The sequence below is a fragment of the Clarias gariepinus genome, chromosome 2, assembly GCF_024256425.1.
Source record: "Clarias gariepinus isolate MV-2021 ecotype Netherlands chromosome 2, CGAR_prim_01v2, whole genome shotgun sequence".
Lineage (NCBI taxonomy): Eukaryota > Metazoa > Chordata > Actinopteri > Siluriformes > Clariidae > Clarias > Clarias gariepinus.
In genome coordinates, this window is record NC_071101.1 from 10616501 (window position 1) to 10622500 (window position 6000).

The 6000-nt window shown below is 40.2% G+C and overlaps 1 protein-coding gene across 3 annotated transcripts in view; it reads right to left on the reverse strand.

Annotated features, from left to right (window-relative positions):
- LOC128507307 (F-actin-uncapping protein LRRC16A) overlaps positions 1 to 6000 on the reverse strand; it is a 40640-nt gene that overhangs the window by 21777 nt on the left and 12863 nt on the right. For 2 of the 3 annotated variants that reach the window (XM_053478093.1, XM_053478086.1), the window contains exons 4-14: positions 5349 to 5408; positions 4590 to 4711; positions 3424 to 3521; positions 3223 to 3293; positions 3056 to 3129; positions 2854 to 2929; positions 2678 to 2766; positions 2168 to 2262; positions 1235 to 1321; positions 1017 to 1120; positions 825 to 902 (exon numbers count right to left, since the gene is read on the reverse strand). In XM_053478093.1, the coding sequence (XP_053334068.1) occupies positions 825 to 902; positions 1017 to 1120; positions 1235 to 1321; positions 2168 to 2262; positions 2678 to 2766; positions 2854 to 2929; positions 3056 to 3129; positions 3223 to 3293; positions 3424 to 3521; positions 4590 to 4711; positions 5349 to 5408 (954 nt within the window). Of the gene's footprint in view, positions 1 to 824; positions 903 to 1016; positions 1121 to 1234; positions 1322 to 2167; positions 2263 to 2677; positions 2767 to 2853; positions 2930 to 3055; positions 3130 to 3222; positions 3294 to 3423; positions 3522 to 4589; positions 4712 to 5135; positions 5235 to 5348; positions 5409 to 6000 lie in introns of those variants that run through there. The other variant, XM_053478102.1, reaches the window with a different exon arrangement.

Below are 6000 nucleotides of genomic sequence, written 5' to 3' on the forward strand. Positions count from 1 at the left end.
ACGTTCATGCCATAAGAGGATGAACTTGCACAGTAATGAAGACTGTATTATAGCAGCCTTTATTATTTTACTCATTCTTATCTGTGTGAGGTCTTGGGAGGCCTGAAGCCTTATTCCAAGAGACTTCGGGTACGAGGCGGAGTACTCCCTGCACGAGGTGGCTATCTATTGCAGGGCATACATGTACACACACACACTTACACACACATTCACACACAATTACTCTGAGGGAGGAAACAATAGATGGTATTATTAACCTTATTATTATTATTATTATTATTATTATGTTAGTTAAAATATTTAAATAGTTTGATTACCATTGTTTTATAATTAATTAATATTTGATTGTTAACAGTGTACAATGACATTAAAAATAATGCATGTGAAATTTGCAGCCCTGATTTTAAATAAAGCGGCAGATTGTTGTGTCTTTTGTTAACAGCTTCTGGATTGTTTTACATTAGACAGCAATATACCTGTCAATCATTAGCTAAGTTGACACATACAGTAACCCACTGTATTCTCATTAATGAGACAGAAAGTAAAGGTGCCTGCATCTATTAGGCGGGAAAATCAACATGAGGGATCGCTGAAGTAAGAAAAAGGAAGGGGCGGAGCCTCAAAAATGCTCGATAATATCAATGTCAAGCATTAAAGATTCACACGGATAAATATGTGGAAATCGTCAGGTTCATATCTGTAACTCCAGCTGCTCTTATGTGTTCCGAAACACTCGTATGCTGTTTCTTTGCTCAGATCACTTACTGTCCGCTTGCTGTACAGTATATGTTACAGGAGTGTGTGTCTGTGTGTGGGTCACTGACCAGGTCGAGAGCGCAGTCACAGTTGGACAGGTCCAGAGTGTGCAGGCTGTTCGGCTGACTCAGAAAGTTCCACAGGTTCTACAGACACACACACACACACACACACACACATGCTTCATAACAAACTCCCATATCAGATCAGTATGTATACAGAATGTGTGTGTTTGTGTGTGTGTGTGTGCAGGTGCATACAGACAAGTCGTCTCCTTTCAGTGTGTTTCCAGACAGGTCGAGGTGTGTGAGTGTGTTAAAGACGATCGGGTTGGAACATAGAGATTGAGCCAAAATGTTTACACCTAAAACACACACACAGTTAACCGGAACCAATGATGTCATACTGTCAAAGTAATAATAATCATTCATACTAATTGTGTGTGTTTGAGTGTATGTGTGTGTGTGTGTGTGTGTACCTTTGGCTGAGAGTGAGTTTTTTGAAAGGTTCAAATGTTTCAGTCCAGATGGAAGTCTTGCCAGTGGAGAACTTAGAGACGCAATACCTGATAAATAAATCATCATCATCATCATCATCATCGTCATCATTTTTGTGCTAGTCAGTATCCCAGTCCAGAGACATTCATGTTTTTTTCACATGATGCACATTTTATAATATAGGTGTTATATAGGTATAGTATATATTTCTTTTGGTTGCAATGTTAAAAAGCAATGCTTTCATGTAAAAAAAAAAAAAAAACTGCAAATCCTTCACACCCCACTAGGGGCACTGTGCCTCACAGATTAAATACCTCTGTGCTGATTATTATCATCCTAATTGTTATCCATCAATGCCATCATTGTCATCAGCAGCAAAGTCATCTTAATAAACCTGGACAAAACGTACACACAGTACTGTGCAAAAGTCTTGACGCCCCCCATTTCTTCATATTTTCCTTCCAAACAGCCAGGCTAGATCTCCAGGCTTCCTGAAGAACGTTTTTTGGTCCAGTCCCTATACCTGAGAGTTTTTTTTGGGTTTGTTTATTAAGCCATACAATGACTTATTAATCATTTATGCATGAAAACATTTAGGTGAAGACATGAACCAGTGAGAAACTGGTGTAGATGATGATGACAGATAATCAGGCCGGTGATTAGTTATACTGGTGATGCTGAATGCTGAGTGATTGGAACAGACGAGAGGGGAAATGAGGTCGCTGCTGAGGTTGTTGTTACATAAACAACCGTTTTTTAAATCGTTTCTTTAGGGACTTTGCAGCCTGTCACAGTGAAACATTAGTTCCTGTTTCTTTAATTTCACCTACATCATTTAATTTAGTTTAATATGAGGAAATGAGGGGGGCTCAATACTTTTGCACAGTACTGTATATTTTAAATAAACGTGACACCTTTATCCTCCACAGAGTTGTTGGACAGGTTGAGTGTGTGTAGAGCCGAGTGTGGGTTCTGGTTCAGTGCACTGGCCAACTTCTGCGCAAAATCGCTAAACAAACAAACAAACAAACAAACAAACAAACAAACAAACATTATATCTGGAGTGCACATGATGCAATGGCTATTTCTCATTATAAAATAATAATACCACACATATACAGTTATTAAACTTAATCCTGATTTTGTACTTTTGAAATATAAAAAAGCTTAAAAATGGCCAAATTAACCACAGAAAAAAAAGTTAATTCCGAGCTGTAAATAAATAAACATTTTATTTCATTTGATCTTTTTTAAAATAGATTTTAAAATAGAAACATTAGATAAAAGTCACTATATTAATAAATTAGTTTATAATTTTGCGCTGTGTGCAAGTGCATACACACAAACCCATCTGAACGTACATATCTGAATGTGAATGTGTGTGTGTGTGTGTGTGTGTGTGTGTGTGTGTGTGTTTTGCTTACGCTTTAAGTCCTGTGTTTTCCAAAGCCAGTTCCTCTAATCTGCTGGAGCGTGCAACAACTTTCAAGATCTGGTCGCATAAATCTGTAGACTAAACACACACACACACACACACACTCAGTAAATATCAACAAAAATAAGTTTTACAGTTTTTATGAGACGGCGAGATGAGACGCACCAGTTTATAATCCTTGAGAGAGAGTTTAGTGAACCACTGGTTGTACTCCAGCACTGCCACGATGGCCATCAGGTCCCTGAGCACGACACAACACACAACCTTCATCATTACTTCATCCATTATCATCATATTCATCATCTGAGATCATTCATAGGCATATTTCAGATTAACACACACACACACACACACGTTTTCCCGTTACCTGGTCTCCAGGTGGATGAAGTCCTGAAGGTTAAGTTCTTTTGTGTCTTGTGTGAGGTAGATCGTGTCCACATCCTGGAGACCGAGAATCATTAATGAAAACTGGAAAAAAATAAAAAAAATGAGAGAGACGAAGACAGAGAGAGAGAGAGAGAAGAATGTACACACCCACTGCACCTCCGCTCTGTAAGGCAGCCCTGTCTGATCACACACACACCAGTACATACGAGAGAAAGCACCTGAGAGAGACAGAGACAGAGACACAGAGAAAGAGATCAGACTTAAATTTATCTGTATATGTGTGTGTGTGTGTGTGTGTGTGTGTGTGTGTGTGTGTGTGTGTGTGTGTGTGAGTCAGTATGTGTATACCACAGGGCGCAGTATCAGTGGGAGGATTATTTTCCCAGAATGCCTGTAGATTGGTTATTCTGTCAGCGGGTTTCAGAGATAACCTCTTCATCACCTTCCTATTACACACACACACACACACACACAGAGGAGTTAACACATGAAGACAACACAAGGAGAGACAGAGAAATAGACATGACAGACACTGACATTGGCAGACAGACAAAGACATGAATTGATCAAGAGACAAACAGAGGAAACACAAAGAGAGACGGCAAAGGCAGATAGACCAACAGACAAACAGAGAAGTACTGTATAGAGAAACACTGAGCAACAGACGGAGGGAAGACAAAAAGACAAACAGCTAAGCAGACCAACAGGCAGAAAAACAGACAGACAGACAGACAGACAGACAGACAGACAGAGAAACAGACAGACAGACAGAAAAACGGACAAACAGAGAAACAGACAGACAGACAGAGAAACGGACAAACAGAGAAACAGACAGACAGACAGACAGAGAAACAGACAAACAGAGAAACAGACAGACAGACAGACAGAGAAACAGACAAACAGAGAAACAGACAGACAGACAGACAGAGAAACAGACAGACAGAGAAACAGACAAACAAACAGAGAAACAGACAGACAGAGAAACGGACAAACAGACAGAAAGAGAAACAGAGACACACAGACAGAGAAACAGACAGACAGACAGAAACAGAAAGAAAGAGAAACAGACAGACAGAGAAACAGACAGATAGACAAAAAACAGACAGATAGACAGAGAAACAGACACAGAGACAGACAGAGAAACAGACAGACAGACAGACAGACAGAGAAACAGACAGACAGAGAAACAGAGACACACAGACAAACAGAGAAACAGACAGACAGACAGAGAAACAGACAGACAGAGAAACAGAGACACACAGACGAACAGAGAAACAGACAGACAGAGTACCAGACAGACAGACAAAGAAACAGACAGACAGACAGACACAGAGACAGACAGAGCAACAGACAGACACACAGACAGACAGACACACAGACAGACAGAGAAACAGACAGACACACAGACAGACAGACACACAGACAGACAGAGAAACAGACAGACACACAGACAGACAGACACACAGACAGACAGACAGACAGAGAGACAGACAGACAGCCAGATGTGTACGTACTGTGGGTTGAGTCCGGGGCAGTGCTCCTGGATGCTGACTCCTATCTGAGCGATGACTTCATCGACCTCTTCATTAGATCTGAGCTTCACACACAGCTGTCCTTTATCATAGTCCACCACCAACTACACACACACACACACACACACACACATGCAAAATCTTTTTTTTTTTACACACAGCTGTAGCTAGTTTAGATCTAATCTTACTAGAGAGAGAGAGAGTGTGTGTGTGTCTGTGTGTGTGTGGTGTTTAATGGCTAATTAGGGACCAAATGTCCATGTAAACTTGGCAGCGTGTCAACTGTACAGGGGCAGTTCTTCTGGTTTTCGAAAAAACAAAATAAACTTTATCTTTTTTCTTTTTTTTTTGTAAAACTAAAAATAAAATAACGTTTCACTTTCCCGTCTGTCTGTCTGTCTGTCTGTCTGCCCCAGGACTGATTATCTCATTAACACGCTTCTCGGGTGACTGGATCACAAGCGGATGGGTCAAGTGCAGAAGTGCAGGGTGGAATTAGTCACTACTGAACATGTGGCTCATACGTACACATCTACGACGTGCGCTAGCAGAAAAAACTACAGTTCCTCATTTCCCAACTCATGTCCCATGGTGCAACGCCAGATCTGCTGTGTTTTTGATCTCGGCTGGCTCGTGACGGTGATGCACAGCAGCTGTGTGTTGGATTATATATGATGGTGGGCGGCAGATCATACAGACTGAAGTTAAAGTTAAAGATGAAGGAGATGAAGAGGAACACACCTGGCCTGTCCTGCTGCTGCCCACCACTTGGATGTCAAAGAAATTGAAGCTTTGTTCTATCTGGAAAAACAACAACAAAGCAAATAGGTTAAGGCTTGAGGGCTTTGCTTAAGACTAACCATACAAAATGACTGTCAAATATGTCACATTTTTATTAGCAAACAGTTTTATTAGCAAAATAAAAACGTAATTAAATCAACATGAAGCCATCAAAACAGAACACATGCAAATTACTTTTATGGGATTGAAAAATCTATTTTCCACCCTTTTGTATCCAAGCCACAAAGTCTAATAAATAAAACCAAACCTCTTTTTTAAATTGAGAATAAAATGACACATTATTCGTGTAAGTATTTATCTTTTATAATCATTAAAGCTGTCAGTCATTTCAAAAACTCCTGTGTTAAACGTAATGCTTCGTTTTCATCGCATCTCCGCTAAGAGGATTTTTGTGCATGTTAGGGGTGCCATGACCCCCCATCAAATCGAGCCCTGCATATCGCTTAGCAATGATGGAAACACTTCAATGGACAGAGACAGCAGGCAGTGCTTGGACCCAACAATTGTTCGACAAGAACTATTCTAGACCTGTCTGCTAAAGTGAACAAATCCTTTCTTTTCATCATTCTTCTTAGATCTTGGGATTTCTCAC